Source organism: Schistocerca piceifrons, chromosome 11, assembly GCF_021461385.2.
Source record: "Schistocerca piceifrons isolate TAMUIC-IGC-003096 chromosome 11, iqSchPice1.1, whole genome shotgun sequence".
NCBI classification, from domain to species: Eukaryota; Metazoa; Arthropoda; class Insecta; order Orthoptera; family Acrididae; genus Schistocerca; species Schistocerca piceifrons.
Window position 1 is genome coordinate 51,496,810 of NC_060148.1, and position 18,261 is coordinate 51,515,070.

The 18,261-nt window shown below is 38.9% G+C and overlaps 1 protein-coding gene across 1 annotated transcript in view; it reads right to left on the reverse strand.

The window, feature by feature from the left end:
* LOC124720159 overlaps nucleotides 1-18,261 on the reverse strand; it is an 85,455-nt gene that overhangs the window by 20,616 nt on the left and 46,578 nt on the right. Inside the window, exon 3 of the mRNA XM_047245467.1 lies at nucleotides 10,212-10,376. Within this exon, the coding sequence (XP_047101423.1) occupies nucleotides 10,212-10,376 (165 nt within the window). The remainder of the gene's footprint in view (nucleotides 1-10,211; nucleotides 10,377-18,261) is intronic.

Here is an 18,261-nt window from a genome sequence, read left to right on the forward strand (position 1 = left end):
ACACTTGTGAACATTTGTTAATGAGCATGGCTGTTCAAACCATGAAACTAAGGCCCTCATGTACTAAACTAGTTAGTTAATGAAACAAAGCAAAGGTCCCTCCACAGCCAATGTAGTTAGATTTGCATTCTGTTTAAGTGCTTCAAACTGGGCTCAATAAAGAAATATTTACTGCATTAGCTACTTAAATGCAAGCTGGGTAACGTAAAGGTATAGAGACCGTGTACTAGCAATGATGTTATATGGTATGATCTTAATAGACCTCCTGATTTAAATCAATCATTTCATGCTCTGCCCTGTTTAGTATTGCTATTAGTTTCATGTGTGTTGGTGACTGGTTCTATTAACTGCTGCATCTAGTTCATTCAAGGCAGGGCTTAACTTTTAAACTTTTAGGTGCCGTAAGGCACCCCCTTTTACCACTCCCCACTGGCCACAGAGAGAGACTTGTGATAAGACTTACAATGAGAAATTCTTTCTTAAATACAGTTCTGAAATTCAGGTTTTTAAACCATAATATCTTATAATCAAAAACATAACACCACAAGGTGCCACCATCTGCCGTACCAGTGTCACTTTGCTCCATAGTTCTGCTTCACATGTATTGGCACCAAGTCATACTCACGACATCACGTTTTCAAATGCTGCCAGCCACAACGTTCAAACAGTTTTTTGTAGCTGCTCTATGAACGTGTGTTCAGTATTTATCAACAAGGCATTTAGCAGTTAATGACTGAGATATTCCTGCTCCATCTGGGTCTAGTACAATTTCGATTTCCCACGTCTTCACGCAACGTTAATTCTGTGAGCATTTTGTACCATAGCAGCCGATCATTGCGTCGCGCCTGAGTTGATAACAATGCAAGATAAAGTTAAAACATTCCCTTTCCCCCTTCCTCGCCCTGAGGCTGCCATAATCTTCCTCCTCTCCTCCCCACATCATGTTACACTGCCATGGGGAAAGACTATATGTAATGTTCTTCAGTCAGATTTTGTCACTTGAAACTTTCATGATAGTGAGTGAAAAAGAAAGCACAAGTTTTACTTATACAGGTAATAAATAAATTCCCTTCTGAATGTAAAATGTAACTAATAGATTAAGAAATATCTATGACTTAACTTTTGCACTTGTAAAATAATTAAGTAGTTCCTATGTTACTAGCCAAAGGGAAAGGTCTTTACCATTTAATTAACATGAGACTCAACGTGTAAAAATTGAACTGAAAAACCACTATTGTTCCCAGAATGAAATTTCCACTCTGCAGTGGAGTATGCGCTGATATGAAACTTCCTGGCAGATTAAAACTGTGTGCCGGACTGAGACTCGAACTCGGGACCTTTGCCTTTCGTGGGCAAGTGTTCTTTATGTTATAATAATCAGGAAATGATAAACTCGTCATAGAGATGACAGATTTGTTCTTTTCCATAAGTCCATAGTGTCTTAACTGAGAAAAACATATTTCATGAGTAGCCGCTGCAAACTGAATATTTATTTATTAAACCACAAACAATCAAAAGGGACCTGTTATTATAAATGTGAACACATTTTCTGCAATCTGACCGAAAAATGTTTTACATGTAGAATATATCTTGTAGGAAAAGCAATCAACGCATTTGGCATTGAGAGAGAATTATTACAAAAATAAACATGCACTTATATTAAAATCAGCTTCACAGTGAAGTCTACAATTTCAGTCAAAGTCACACTTATAACAATCATCCATCTTTGGCGAATATTTTACAAAAATGTCAAAGCTTCTTGAGTTCCATTACAGCTCTGTTAAAATTACTTTTTCATTTCCAATAACATACTGTGTATATAAAAAAATTGGTTTGTACATTAAACCATTATTTAAACAATTTTACTTCAGCGGGCTGCACGAAGATGTTACACTGTTTCAAGCAGCAGTTCAAAACTTCAAGAATCCCACATCTCAGTAGATTTTTAGGTCTATTTGCCGTTCAACAATTAAACCGCTAATGACCAATAAACTGAATCGGTCAGATTGAGTATTGATCTGTTAACTCATTTATGATAAAATTACAGATGATTCCAAATCAAGAATATCACATTAATAATAAATTGTACTGAGCATTAATTTTGAGATTACAGTTTTGTAGTTTGAAATATGAATTTAATTTCCCTTCACTCATAAAATAAGTCCTGTCAACATGCAGTATATATCTTTGACCTAAGGGTATACAACTTTGTTTAAATATTTCCCTTTAAATTTTATTACACTTTCAACATAGCGTATTAACTTAAAATGACAAACATCTGTTATCCTGACAAAAGTCAGTGGCATATGACCAGTCAGTTTATACAGAATATACATTGTGTATTTATTGTTAAAAAGTACCTTTTTAGGATGTATTAATAACTGAACTCCTAGTTTCAACTAAGTTCATACTCAGTGGCTCAAATAAAGGAAGAAAAAGTAAGCACTGTGAAATTATTTCAAACACAATCAATGGAGATGGATTAAGAAAAACATTTCCATAATACAGAATTATCCTCATTATACACTATCACTTCATGCTTTTGACTGTGTAGCAAGTGCAGAATGATATCCCTTTGCCATCCAAGACACCCATTTTCATATCAAGCTACAGATGGTCCCAGAAGTCTGATGCGTAATGAACTACAAACAGTGCTGATGTAGAGTGAAGATCTCAGTGGTGTCATAATTAAGTTCATTGCAGAAATGCCACGTTCACACTCTGCAATCGACACTGCAATGCTGTTTATTATTGATACAAAATTTTTGAACATTGGTGGCTGTACAAGAACAGTTGGCATTTCTCCGCTTAGTACTGGTTTCAGACCCCGTTTGTACTCCCTCAAGTCCTTCATTATTTCAGAGGGCTATTAATCTTAAATCTTTCACACTTTCGATAAATCTCATTTTCTCCGTAAGTGATCGATATGTTTGTAGGCCAGAATTTCAGGTGAATGGCCTTCACGTAATTCATAACTTCATCGTAGCTTTCAGATGCATTCACTGTTGATAGCAACCTGGATGACAAATTATTTGCCAAGCTGCGATAAAACTGTTTATCAGGAATCTTAGAAATATTTCTTCTTTGAGAAAGTTTAACACATTGAAAGTTCATATTTTCCAGTGCAATGTTAGCTACATTTGCATGTTGTCCCATTGCATCAACCAGACTTTCAAAAACTTTTAATAAAAGTGTAATGTCGTTGTGAGCTTGAACAAGGTTAACACTTGATCTTTGAAGCTGTAGGGATAGATCGGCCAACTCTTCTAAGGCATCAGACATTACAGCTAGGTTGGAGATGAAAGATGTAGATGACAATGTATTACAAAGCCCTTTGTAAGTAGACCGTTGTTTTGAATCTCGTTTCGTGTCCTCTGATACTTCTAAAAAATGACTGTACAGAGCCCTGCAATCTTTCCACACAGCTTTTACTGCCAATAAACTGGAGGCCACCCAACGAGTGTCAAAACACATGACCAATTTTTAAATTTCTTGCTCCAAACCTTTAGCAGCAACTGCCAGCTCACTGCTGTTTTTCAGAGAGCAGCTGAAGATATTTCTAACTTTATCCATGAATATTTTAAAGTGATTAATTCCCACCACTTCTTCTATCATGTCGTGCATGGTGAGTTCTGAACGATGATTCAAACAATGCCAGATGAATAAGTTTCGAAACATCAGCTTTGCAAGGTCAGACTTTTTTCCTAACATGACAGAAGCTCCATTGCAAGTCAAAGCGATTAAATGGTCTTTCAAAAACTCACAGCCTAGTCCTAGTGATTCTAACTGCTTTAAAAGTTCTTTCAAGATATCAGATGCTGTTGTGTCATTTAGCTCAAAAAGTTTCAAAGAAATTGTCATGGTGTTTTCCCTTTTAACAATGTTCTGAACTATACAATCAAAGCTTTTTTGTGTGAAAGAGAAGGGGCTTTATCCAAAAGAAGTGAAAATTTGGAGTCACTTTTTATTAAATTATTTATTAGATCTGATGTCATCTGGTCAGAAATATGAATCACTATATTAGATCAAGCAACATTTGAACATAGTATTCGGCCCATATCCAAACCATTTTTAATTTGGAGATCAATTTCTGACTCAAACTCATAAAACAGTCTAACTTTGCTTGCTTATAAGCTGTCCAAAAACACGCACAGTAACAACTTCTTGTTCCTTTACCTAGTGTAGATACATTTCTACAAACTTGGCCTTTTTTTAATAATTAACCATGGGGTTTTAGCTTTATAATCTGTACATTGTTTGACAGACCGACAATCTGGCTTTTCATCATCATTACAATTATCAATACTGTCTATAGATGTTTTGTCTGTATCCATATCCACCAACTTATAGAAATTTTCATTTTGTTACAATGACATAGGAGAAGGATTGTCTGCTTTGTTGTTTGCATCGTCTTCTCCAGCCACAGCTGATGTCATGGATTCTACATCTAAACTGTGGTTTTCATTGCTCTCACTAATGTTTTGTCTTTTAGGTTTAAAGAAGTCACTAATATTTGTAGAGATATACATTACTATTAAACTCTCCTGTCCACTCAGTCACAATGTGTAAATAAACACTACAAACAAACCGAAACAATGCTGTCGGTTCTGAGCAGAACAACAACTGAACTGCAAGCGATTGACCTACATAGAGTGACTGAGTAATATCGTTGAACTTCAATTCCTAAAGTGCCTGTTGGATTGTCTGTTGGCTTCTCTGTGAGGCAGCAATGGCTAACAAGGTAAACTGATTCAAACTGAAAAAGCCGTAGACACGACCTGTCTGAATCGTAGACTACAAAGACTGAATTCACAAACAGACATACAGATAGGCAATTGTAACGTGAGAACCACTTATGGGATTTACATGTTTCTTTCTTTAACTCACAGACATATTCATTTACTATCTATTAGTATATATTTCGCTACTTTAGGCAGCACAAGAAATAAGCTGTGGCTATAATTGTAAGTCAAGTCACAAAAAAGTCAGCTGCCTTCGTGCTCTCTTACAGTACGCTGCATAAACTATTAGAGGAAAATCATTTGATTTTTTAATGAATTGTAGACCTCAAAAAGAACCACGAAAAGTCAGCAAGAGCATATGTTTGTCTTTCACAGTTGAGTCACACTCACACTTTTTCTGCTTTGTGGGTGCTGAAACAGGTGATTTCAGAAGACAAAAATCATAATTATTCTTCAACCTTAATCTTTTATTTAGGTACATCTTTTTGAGCTCTACAGTTTGGTACCACATAATGTGATGTAATTCTTATGGACTACATAATGTATTTCAAGAGAGCATGCTGGCGGAAAACATTTTTACTTCATATAGCTCATGACATTTAAATGGCTGAACAGACTTTCAGAAATATATCTAAGAACCGTCCTGATTAAACCAGCTGTCAAGTAAAAAAACGGCTTTAAAATTGGAACTTTCGTTTGAGAACTATGTTGGGGCAGACAGACAGACAGACAGACAGACAGACTTATGGGTCAAATATATACATGTCCGTTCTGCATTGGGAGTTCAAATTTGCCCCCTGTGGGAGCTCCTCTCTACTGTATAGTGTCAACCATGTTCTAACAAGGGTGCGGGCAGATAAAGACAATGGTCAAGAGTGCCGTGGACAAAGGGATGTATCGGATCGAAAGACTGCCAACTTTTAGTCGTGTCTGTTCCATACGCACTTTTGATTTTTAGCTGTGACATAAATTGCAAATGGAATGAAATGATTTCATGAAAGCAAATTATAAAGACATTCACATTCAAACACGGCTTACATTATTTATTTCTCATTGACACACACGAGACATTGCCTTGCTACTACATCGCTGAGGTTGTTAGCAGTTGTAAACAAAAGGCGATATGTACCAATCACAACTCTGGAATGATACTCACTCACTCACTCACACACTCACACACTCACACACTCACACACAGAGAGAGTACCTCCTGCCCATCACATCACGTTGGCAACCCATTGTCACGTTCACTTGTTCTGGTGCAGCGGAAAATTATAGTTACGTTTTGATTTAATACTATTTCAAATCTCCAGTGCTGTACTGTAAAAAAGGGAAAAAAAGGGAGAATTAGAAGAAAGGGAGTTTCTGGGAGGTGCCAGAACGTGTTCTGACTGAAATTAAGCCCTGATTCAAGGTACATGTTATTGTGGGGATATGCTGCTGTTTGCTATCTCATTGGCCATTTGTTTGACTTCCAAATTAGTACTACATTTATCTGCAAGGCTACGTTTCTCTGTTGTAATGTGAACAGATATAAAGAAAGAGTTTTGTGTGTGTGTGTGTCAAGGAAAGTTAGGTTAGCCTTAGCACTGCCTTCTGCTTTATAACATTGTTTGACAAGAATTCCTGATTAGGCTGGTGACTAATTTTAATACATAACTAATATTTAATTAATAAGACTTGCTTTCGTGCTGGAGAACATCTGTTCCTCACTCAAATTTTTAGTGTTGGTTATACTCCACTGGGGTGTTTTGGAAACGAATCCCGGTCTGTTTGTTCTGTTCCCATTAGGCTATCTCACAGTCACAACTTTCTCAAAAATTCCTCTGAGAGGTTTAATACAATCACTGACTGCCATTTATGGTGGTCGGTGTTACCATTACAAGCACTCCCTTTGGAGGAGCGCTCCTGAACCATTCCACCACACGTGGATGGCTGACTTGCTGCAAGGCTATGCCCTGTGTTCTGTGACATTTGTGCGGTTGCTTCGGTATCTCAGCATTTTCAGCTCTTAAGGAGGGAGGCAGAGCTTTAGCTGGTAAAGACATTTCCAGCTGGAGTACATCACAACCAGACACACACTCTGGAATCAGGTACTGAATTGTAAGGTGTATCCAGGAACAGATGTGCACTCAGATCACAATTCAGTTATGATAATCGCTGGTAGATCATCAGCAGTCGGCTTATCTTTGGCGCGTCCCCGGGCATGAGCATCTTTGCATTTTCGGCTGGGGCGCGCGGGACGGCGAAAGGCAGTCGTTTGGGGTGGCCGGTGAGACTGGCGGAGTTGTGGCTAGGGCGTAAGCACATGTGTGATGTCTGTTACGCTGGGGCTGTTTGTGAATAGTGAAACTCCTGCGGCGGTTACTGGTTGCCTGGAAGGCATTTTGTATAAATTGTGCCAAGCCTCACAGTGAGAGAGGAGTCCGGAGTTGGTGTTGGCCTATATGTTTGTACAAATTGAGGTGCCTGTGTGAGAAGCACGGCGTAGGGCTGTTGGTTGCTTCCTCCTTCTGGGAGCCATCGCAAGCAGATGTTCGCTCGGAATGTGTACAGTTTGTGGTGAGCATAGTGTGAACAAGTTCCCATGGGATGTGCTCCCGGCCTGACTCTTGGCCTATGTTATTTGTGGGCGCCGACCCCTTGTCTGTTACTGCTTTCGGGTGTCTAAGATTTCACAGCAAAACTGTGATTTTGGGGCATTCTGTGTTTCTGGCTCAGCCTCCGCCTAGAAAGGGGAAAGATTTGGAATTCCTTAATGCTGTAGTTTAAACATATAAAAATATTGTATTTTATTCCTGTTTAATGTCAGACAGATTCAAATGTAACTTCATTTATGTATTTGAAATAAATGTGTTGGATTGACCTTAATGAATTATGTGCAATCGAAGTAAGGGATCCAGTCCTTCATTAGTGCTTAACAGTGGCGTGTGGTCCGGGTTGTGACCCCTGTGCTTGGACCAGTTCGTGAACTAAATTTTAAGAGAATTGTTATGAGAATTCAGTGTGTAAATAATAGGATACTGAAGTACACAGGAATGGAATGGGAATTTTAACTTCTTTGAGGCTCTAGACAATGCAATAATAAATGGCAATCACGAAATATTCACATTTGTCTGCGTAATCCATGAGACAGGAGTCATAACAACAGACTGCCAGAGAAACACCATCCAGGCACTACAGAAGCAACCAAGCACCTATAAGTGCAATAGCTAAACAGCTCATGAATAGAACTTATTGAAAAAATAACAACAACATGCAGAAGAACGGGAGACGAAGGTGACAATCTGTTTGAGAAAACTGAATTTGGAGTAAAGGATCGAGGGATAGTAGAAGGGATGTTCAAGAAAAATCAAGAGATCTTTATTGGATTTGCAGATCTTTACATGACATTTGACAACATGAAACAGTGAAAGTGCATGAAATTTTTAAAAGGTACATATAAGATATATGGAACAGCAGGTAACATAGAATATGTACAATAATGAACAAGAATTGGTATTCTGAATTAAAGATGGTTAAAGATAAGGATGCAGGTAATCTCCACAAATGTTCAGATGAACACTGAAGAAACATTGGTGGAACTGAAGAAACTTATAGCAATTTAATTAAAACTGAAAGTGAAAAGGATATCATTTATAAAATTCACTGGTGATATTTCTGTGTTCACTGAAAGTCAAACTGAATCACCAGAATTGGTGAATGTAATAAACAGTTGAATGAGTACCAAATCAGGATTAATGAATGGAAGAAAGAGGAAAGTATTGGGGTGTGGCAGAAATAACATTGGTGGCAAAGTTAACAGAATTAAGGACCACACAGTAGACCACTTGTAGGGACTCTGGTACACTTGATGCTAATTTACACTGAGGGTCAAAGCACGGTTGTTATAAGAAGTAATGTAGCATGGAATAACAGGAGATTCCTCGCAAAACAAAGTTACTAATATCACAGATAGGCCTTAATTTGTGTTAGACATACCTGAATGTATGCTTGGAGCATAGTACTGCATAAAAATTAATCGTGGATTATGGAAAAACAAGAGGGGAATCGGAGCATTGTAAATGCGGTGCTATTGATGGATGTTTAAACTAGGTGAACTCATAACAGAAGAACTATCGAACATCTCTCAGAATAGGTGAGGATAGTGTGATATGAAGAAAACTGTGACAAGTACAAGGGTCAGCAGAGTAAGTTATATTTGAAGGCATCAGGGAATAACTGCTGTGGAACTAGAGGTGGTTGCTGAGGTTAAAAACTGTAGGGAAAGACAGAGATAGGAATGCATGTAATTGTGGACTCTGGGAGCTCATGGCACTGCAAATCTGCTGCTCAGACAGACAGGCACATTGTCAACAGAAGGCAGAGTTTCCCCTTTGCATGTCTGTGGTTACCGAGACTGGCTGTTACAGCAGAGTACAGTGGGGCAACCAAGGTGGTCCACACCCTGGCAAGCTGAGGCTCTGCTGACGTTTGCTTCTGTTTGGTGATTGCCGAGTATATTTCTTGTGACTAACAGAAACTTTATAGCAAATCACTGGGTTCTTTCTCCTCTCTCATTCCTGACAAGCACCAAAAATGGTCTCATAAATGTGTGTGTGTATGAGTCTGACCTCTACTAGGCCATTACAATACATCTAAAGTAATAGACATTTATCTCATCTGACAGTTTACACATTCAGTGCACTCATACTCTCCCCATCACTAAATTTTCTGGGCATGACATTGTCTGAATTATTGAAACTTCCTGGCAGATTAAAACTGCGTGCCGGACCGAGACTCGAACTCGGGACCTTCGCCTTTCGTGGGCAATTGCTCTACCAACTGAGCTACCCAAGCACGGCTCTCATTCTGGAAACCTCCCCCAGGCTGTCGCTAGGCCGTGTCTCCGCAATATCCTTTCTTTCAGGAGTGCTAGTTCTGCAAGGTTCGCAGGAGAGCTTCTGTAAAGTTTGGAGGGTAGGAGCCGAGGTACTGGCAAAAGTAAAGCTGTGAGGATGGGGCTTGACTCGTGCTTCGGTAGCTCAGATGGTAGAGCACTTGCCCACTAAAGGCAAAGATCCCGAGTTTAAGTCTCGGTCCAGCAGACAGTTTTAATCTGCCAGGAAGTTTCATATCGGCCACACTCCGCTGCAGAGTGAATGTCTGTCTGAATTATTGTTGGCATTGGTTTGCTGGTCTTGGTGAATAAGACACTGAACTGTTGACAATAACTATTTTTCCTACCAACCTATTCTTAACTAACCTCTCTCCCATGATACTATGATCTAGTCGTGGGGATACCACCTCTGATTGTATGTTTTGATTTTATTCCCAGTTCACTTTGCTGACCCTCATTAAATCTAGACTGAGCATTTACACTTTGCTTTTCAGTGTTTATATCTTACCTACCATATAATGGTGTGTGTGTGTGTGTGTGTGTGTGTGTGTGTGTGTGTGTGTGTGTGTGTGTGTTTTGAGGGAACTCACCGCATTTGAGAGACAGTGGCCTCATCAGGTCGAGGAGTTGTGGGCCGCGCAGCAGCAGGTGTCTGGTGAGGTGCGCTGGCAGAGGTGGCAGCGGTGGTGGTGGCGGTTCTGGTTGTGGTTGTGGTGCTGGTGGTGGTGGTCCTCGGCTCTGTAACGACTGGTGCACTGCACATACAGAGAGGCAGGGTGTGAGCTGGCTGGGCGTGTCCTCGTGGGGATGTGGAGGTGGCTCACTATGGCCAGCACTGCTGAGGGACCATCCACACTGGGGATAGGGCTGCAGTTAATACAAATGAATTACCAGTAAGCTAAGCTAATAACAATCAATCGTACCATCCGAGCTTTCCATGGCAGTCGCTCAACCCCATACAACAGGTAGTTCAAATCTAGGTGCAGCCAGAAGGTACATACAACGCCCAATACTTGCACAAAACAATTACAGAATTACTGGACACGTTAGCTCAGGTGCTATCGCCATCAAAACTATCCAAACGGCCTGAATTCCACTCCACCTAAATTGTATGATGATGATGATGAAGTGCCATATTCCTTGACAGAGTGTAGGGGGACGACGAATGCACCCACATAATGTTACTGTCTTGCAGTTCCTCTGATCTCTTTTCGATATGGGCATTTCATGCTACAAAATGATTATTACAAGACCCCACTTGAAGCAACTGATTTGTAACACTGAGTCCACAATCAGACTAATATCACGATAATGTGAATATCGAAACCTGTTATAATTAGATGGCAGCTTGTAAACTCAAGTTTATTGCAATAAATGACTTTTGGAAACTAAGTTTCAACTTGAAATTAAGTGACGAAAACATTTGTATTAAGACTACCATCCAGGATTCCAATTGAGCACCTATTGTCTCTGTTAACTAAGTACGAAAGATCTTAAATATCATTTCAGCCACATGTAAGCATGTGTGTGTGGGTGCATGTTGAAATGACTCGGCATTGTGTTCGATGATTCAAACCTAGCAACTAATAGGATTGTTAACTAAGTGCAATAATACAATACATATCCAAATATAGCAAAATGAGAATCTGAACTGTCGAGAAAAAGTATTTTGTTCCTTTACTGGGATGGATCTGAATCCACCACCTCTCATTGTTTTCTAACCACAAATACATGTTAAAAATTTGCTTAGTTTAGCTGTAGCAGGATGTGCCCATATATATACTGGAAATAACCTAACAGAACATTCTGTGTAGGTTGGGAATCTATCCCCGCGTGCTGCATGCACCATCGTTGTTGACTGCACACAAGATGATGTTGATTATCGAATTCTTTTTTGCCACTTGCTAGGAGGTACATGTTTTAACTTTTCAAGCAATCATTTAAAGTTGTGTGTGACAGACTTGAAATAGACACCAGCTGTCATAGCTGACAAGACATGCAGAGGCGATAAAAATCAAAATTGCTTTTCCCCTCTGGTTTTATGTGCACAACACAATGAAAATCTTTGCGGACAACCATGAATACAATGGATGCTAATAAATATGGACATATCCGTGGGAAGAATTTCTTAACACAAAAGAGCTTCATTACACCAGATGTGTACTGTTACATTCTGAGGACTCACATTAGCCTTTGATTTTACGTTTTTTGTCAGGACCAAACATTTTTGTTTTATGAAGGTAAAGTCAAATAGTTCAAATGTCCATCCAACCATCCTGTTTTAAGTTTTCCTTTATTTTCTTAAACTAAGCAATGCAAATACTGTGACCATTCCTTTGAAATGGCACGATCTATTTCCTTTCTAACATTTGAGAGCTGTAGATTCTACTTTGTCTCTAATGGTCTTGCAGTCGATGGGATGTTTGACGCTTAATTACTTCTTTCTTTCTTCCTCCTCAACATTTCCTATTGAATTAAAGTGCCGCATGATGGCTAATTGGTCACATTTCATGACATTTGGCAGTAATCGATTGAGCCATACTGGTAAACCACCACATCAAAACAAACCAACTGCAAATGAAAAAATTATTTCCTGACGTAATTTCTTTGACACACTTACCACATACACGCACAAAATAATACAACAGAACAAACACATTTCCAGAATACAAAAGGACTCACAAGCTGAAAACTTACAAACACACACTGACAACACCACACAGAAAAGAACCAGATGGTACACCATGACCTACACACATAAGCAGAGCCAAAATAAAAAAAATACCACACACACACACACACACACACACACACACACACACACACACACACACAAGCGCACACACACACACACACACACACACACACACACACACACACACACACACACACACACACACACACACACGCGCGTACACAAACAGATCACAGATACTTCAATAATTACACTCTAAAGTTTCGCAATAACATTCGATCTTTGGTAAAAACATTTGACAGTCAGCAACAGAAACCAAAACATTGCACTGAAACAATCTTTCAGTTCATAGTGCTGTGGAGTGTGGGAAAAAACTGCAAATTGTCATTCATAAGAAGAACACCACCAAAAATGCAATGGGAGTGTAATATGTAAGAAATTGTCCACACAACCTGTAAGTACAGTTCAAAACATTACTACTTAATAGGAAATACCAACTACCAGAACTGTTTATAACCTATAGGCACAGTGACAAAAATGTAAATTAAATAGCTAACATATGTTCATATTCCAGGCCACTGATAACGCCTTGCAGAAAATAAACTTTAAACGCGTATGGCACTAAAATTGTGTTTTATTCAGTTGCTGTCACATGGTCCATAAGTAAAAATTATCAATATACTGTGATGCACAAAATACTTCATGCAGCATTTTCAAAGGTTTAAACAACAATCCTTATGACCTTCAAGTGTACAATATTCAATAAGTCACTCAAAGAATATTTTATAGCTACAAATAAAAAATTATGATTGATAAATATACTTATTCCAACCTGCATGACAACACGTCAGACAAAAGTCTATGATATTATGCATGAATCTACTTGTTTCAGTTAAATTATGGGTGGTCCTTTTAGGCTACATGCATCAATGTAGTATGCTACATGAGGAAAAATTATGGACTTTCTTACGCACTTGCAAGGTACATTTTTAGGCCCCCTTTTTCCACATGGAATTTATATGGAGGGATTATCTGTGCTACATAAGCTACATTTACTGAAGACAAGCCTCATCTTTGCCAAGATTGACGGCGTTAATAATAACATAAGAAATTATAATAATGAATGATCTCTTCAAAAAACTATTATAGTGGATAAACATGGCTGCTTAGTAGCTTAATACCACTTCAAAGTAAAAAATAAATTCCTTCCGAGATTATAATAAAGGGAAACCACTTCAAGAATAACAATGGATGCATTCTCAAACAACAGTCACTGCCTATGATTGACTTCCTTATATATCAAATGCATCTCTTCTTTTAGTAAAATTATAAGCCTCTATCACAATAATAAAGAACTAGAAAATAATTAACGTTCCTTGACACAATGCCACACTACTGCAGTTATAAATGTGACAATGATCCCTGGAGAACATTGTGGAAGTTTGATTGATACTTGTCGCTGAGTTTATTTTGTACGATCTAGTGTTGGTGTAACTTAAACTCTTACAAGATCACAGCAGCTCAGGTGGGAGAAAACACTTCCTGCACAAATTTCTGTAGCCTACAATAATGCCAGTAGTGCAGCTGACAATTATGTGATTTTATTTCAGTGATTACAAAAACAACTCTAAAGTACACATTAGGTAGCTGAGGCAACTAGTGGCCATTGATATGGATTAACAAGGAAAAGAATGTTTTGTAAAGGTTGTAATGAACCTCGAGGGAAACAGAACACTCATCCAGTGAGGAGCATCCTTCGTTAAAGGCAAAACAGTGGCACTGCATTGAAAGTAGTTTGGTGGTCTGTTAAAATTGCTCTACCTTCATTTTCTTAAGCTCTGTGTTCGAGTCACTGATCAGCCAAACACTTAACAAGTATTAACAGACCCTCTTTGCCTCCGGTGACTTCTGTTGAACAACGTAAGGTTCCACTTTCCTTCCTAATCTACAATAAAGCCGACGGTCATTCACTATCTGCTGGAGGAGAGTCGGTGTATGTTGGGCCATGACAGAGGCAGACGTCCGGCTAGTGGAAGCTCACCATTAACCTTTCTTGCACCAGAAATTTTATTTCATTGCTGAAACAATTGTCATGTAAAGTCACGGCAAACTTATTTGAACTTGCAATGTTGAAAATGTTGGTGCTGAACTGGGAATCTAACTCGGATATCTCTTTCTGCCATTTTGAACACTTTTCGGACAATACAGTTCCATCGTTTTGTTGGGTCCCTAACATTCCATAGTTATCCAGGTTTCAAAGAAAGGGGAAGGTCTGGTTTTAAATACTGGTTGGGTACAAAAATTTTCACTGTGTGATTTCAAGTTGTAGCATTCGCACTGCAAGTAATATGTGGAAAGCAATAATGATTTTTAGCATTTGTGCTTGCAACGTCAACAATAACAATTGGTGCCAATTTTGACTATGAAACAGGCAGAGAACGTTTTATCCTATTATTTCAGATTTATAAATTTCACTCCTAGTGGCTGGTGGATAAGTATTTGACAGGTGTGTAGCCAGTGGTGATAGCATATACAGGGTTAAGAGTCCCAGTCAGCACAGAACTTTTCCTCGCATAATTTCTAGTTCAGGCATGAGCATATTTCACTGGTGGTGAAATAAACCGACGCTGTGTATCTATATGTGGCTAGAAAACAACATGATATATGCTGGGTTCGAAACGCAGCGGGGGAATACTTTGTTGTATAATCATTTCAGTTTCATCATCCCTCTAGCGGTGAAAAATTTTGATACATAAAATTATAACATTTTATTGTGCTTCATTCACAATCCCTGCCCAAAACAAAACTTTATGCCCCATCATATCAAGTTTGAAAAAGTGCATATGATGTTACATGTGGTTAAAATGATAGTTAAGATCTGTAGTGACCGGATTGGAGTCCTGGATCCCAGTCCATTACAAAAGCATGTAGTCTGAAGCTGAATCTTGCTTTTTGAAATGTCATTTATTGTAATTAACTTGAGTTTACAAGCACTGAGGACCACCATCTCTGGTAAAGGGATTTCTGATATTTACATTACTGTGGTATTTGTTTTCATATGGACGATAATAGACAAAGTGCAAGAAAGTTATGTGGCTGTGTACAAACCAGGTGGAATGCAGTTCAGGAAATTTGGCTGCTTCTGAGCATGGTAACACACGCATATAAATTTGACAGGCACGACACTCGTCTGATTGTGAAACATTTCGATTGTAATTAATGTGATACTTTGATCATCAGACATCGTTCAAAGCCTGTTTTAAAAACTGGTCTTTGAAAGGTACAGGTAACTAAATGGTTGACAGCGTGTTTCAAATTGAGCTGGAGAAGGAATTCAGTACAGCGGATAGTAAGGCACGGTGAAACCCATGATTTGACAACAGAAAGAGGCTGTGGTTGTGCAACAGTTACATGTCATGACAGTATTACCACATTCATCTAAATTTCATTCATTAAATACGGTTGACAGGAATTTAAGTATTTTTCAAGTGAGCATCCTCACCTTGTAAGCACACATGAAACCATGGGGTAGTTAAAGTAAGCTGTGTCATTCCCCAGTGATGGAAAAACACACACTACTGTGTGTGTGTGTGTGTGTGTGTGTGTGGGGGGGGGGGGGGGGGAAGGGGGGGGGGTGATGAGCAATGTTTGTGATTGATGATGTAAGTTGTGCTGTGAACTTGCTACTGAAATAAAATTATGTTTGTCCTTCACATACAGTAGGTATGAATGGTAAATTCCGTAAGAATTTGATGTCTATCTAGAAGGGCTGGCATGGATACAAGGGGGAGTAGGATGAACATGGGATAGTGAGACATCCTCCCCAAAAAATGGGAAAACACTATATCACTTCACTGTGTGAAGTGGACACTGTATGAAGTAAAAAATAATTCTGCTTACACCTGGTTTTATACATCTTATTTTAATTATTGTTAAAATCATAGGCACCTGTGGTGTATAAAATTTGAGTGTGACACTATGTATAATTTTGAGAGGTTGGGGGGGGGGGGGGGTGGAATCAGTGAAAGACAGAGGCAGTTCCAGAACCAAACATTGTGTATCTGTCTGTAACTGACACCCAATAGTGTGGGAAGTATGAGGCAGTGAACTAGGTGAAGATCACGACAAGAATCTATTATACATCATCAAGAGAATTTTTAAAATATACACAAAGATTACTGCTAGTAAAAAGATTCCCGTTAACAAAAAGTTTTTCAAACATAAGTGCTTGAGTCATTTCCCACAGCGTGCATAACGAGTTTGGAATAATATAATGCTTTAAATTTTTTTCAAGAATGTAAACAATTGTAATATGTTTGTTGTTTAAACAAGGAATTTTGATGTTAATCTTTATTGAATAAAAGAGAAAGACACTGAATGATTTACAACACTGGCTCTATGTTCATTACAATTGGTTCAGGGAATGCACAGTGTCATCTTGAGCACAAGATTTCTGATATGTCAAATAGCACATAAAATACTACTACATCATCATCATCATCATCATCATCATCATCATCATCATCATCATCTAAGACTGATTATGCCTTTCAGTGTTCAGTCTGGAGCATAGCCCCCCTTATACAGTTCCTCCATGATCCCCTATTCGGTGCTAACATTGGTGCCTCTTCTGATGTTAAACCTATTACTTCAAAATCATTCTTAACCGAATCCAGGTACCTTCTCCTCAGTCTGCCCCGACTCCTCCTACCCTCTACTGCTGAATCCATGAGTCTCTTGGGTAACCTTGCTTCTCCCATGCGTGTAACATGACCCCACCATCTAAGCCTGTTCGCCCTGACTGCTACATCTATAGAGTTCATTCCCAGTTTTTCTTTGATTTCCTCATTGTGGACACCCTCCTGCCATTGTTCCCATCTACTAGTACCTGCAATCATCCTTCATATCCGTAACCTCAACCTTGTTGGTAAGGTAACCTGAATCCACCCAGCTTTCGCTCCCATACAACAAAGTTGGTCGAAAGATTGAACGGTGCACAGATAACTTAGTCTTGGTACTGACTTCCTTCTTGCAGAAGAGAGTAGATCGTAGCTGAGCGCTCACTGCATTAGCTTTGCTACACCTCGCTTCCAGTTCTTTCACTATGTTGCCATCCTGTGAGAATATGCATCCTAAGTACTTGAAACCGTCCACCTGTTCTAACTTTGTTCCTCCTATTTGGCACTCAATCCGTTTATATTTCTTTCCCACAGACATTACTTTCGTTTTGGAGATGCTAATCTTCATACCATAGTCCTTACATTTCTGATCTAGCTCTGAAATATTACTTTGCAAACTTTCAATCGAATCTGCCATCACAACTAAGTCATCCGCATATGCAAGACTGCTTATTTTGTGTTCACATATCTTAATCTCACCCAGACAGTCTATTGTTTTCAACATATGATCCATAAATAATATGAACAACAGTGGAGACACGTTGCAGCCTTGTCTTACCCCTGAAACTACTCTGAACCATGAACTCAACTTACCGTCAACTCTAACTGCTGCCTGACTATCCATGTAAAGACTTTTAATTGCTTGCAAATGTTTGCCTCCTATTCCATAATCATGTAGAACAGACAATAACTTCCTCCTAGGAACCCGGTCATATGCCTTTTCTAGATCTATAGAGCATAGATACAATTCCCTGTTCCACTCATAACATTTCTCCATTATTTGCCGTAAGCTAAAGATCTGGTCCTGACAACCTCTAAGAGGCCTAAACCCACACTGATTTTCATCCAATTGCTCCTCAACTAATACTCGCACTTTCCTTTCAACAATACCTGAGAAGATTTTACCCACAACGCTGATTAAAGAGATACCTCTGTAGTTGTTACAATATTTTCTGTTTCCATGTTTAAAGATTGGTGTGATTACTGCTTTTGTCCAGTCTGATGGAACCAGTCCCGACTCCCAGGCCATTTCAATTATCCTGTGTA